Here is a 380-nt window from a genome sequence, read left to right on the forward strand (position 1 = left end):
GAGCTTGGAGGCTCCGCGGCCGCCCGCTTCTCACCTGGGGCCTGAGCGTCCCGAGGAGCGCCGCGAGCTGTAGCAGGAGCCGGGGCCACGGGCCGGACCGCCGGGCCGCGCTCGCCATAGCCCGCGTAGACGGCCGCCGCACAGCTGGCCCGGTCCCTCGGTGCCTCCGGGGAACCGCCCGGCCCCCGCCCGCCCGGAGGAGACTCCGCCCCAGGCTGGGCCAGCTGGGTGCTCGGGCCAGGACGCAACCTCAGCGGCTGTTTCCCTCCTTCCCCTGCCCTTCCCATCGCACTCACCCCCGCAACCCCCGGACACCCCGCGAGGGATGGCTCCGAGCTTTCCTGGGAAAGGCATTTTCCCAACGGAGGCCCTTATGGAGA

The 380-nt window shown here is 73.7% G+C and overlaps 1 protein-coding gene across 1 annotated transcript in view; it reads right to left on the minus strand.

Annotated features, from left to right (window-relative positions):
* ERN2 (endoplasmic reticulum to nucleus signaling 2) overlaps positions 1–133 on the minus strand; it is a 23,279-nt gene extending 23,146 nt beyond the window's left edge. The window contains exon 1 of the mRNA XM_010837210.1: positions 35–133. Within this exon, the coding sequence (XP_010835512.1) occupies positions 35–118 (84 nt within the window). The 5' untranslated portion in view covers positions 119–133. The remainder of the gene's footprint in view (positions 1–34) is intronic.
* Between the last annotated feature and the right edge of the window lie 247 nt (positions 134–380).

Source organism: Bison bison, unplaced genomic scaffold (assembly GCF_000754665.1).
Source record: "Bison bison bison isolate TAMUID 2011002044 unplaced genomic scaffold, Bison_UMD1.0 scf7180017864072, whole genome shotgun sequence".
Lineage (NCBI taxonomy): Eukaryota > Metazoa > Chordata > Mammalia > Artiodactyla > Bovidae > Bison > Bison bison.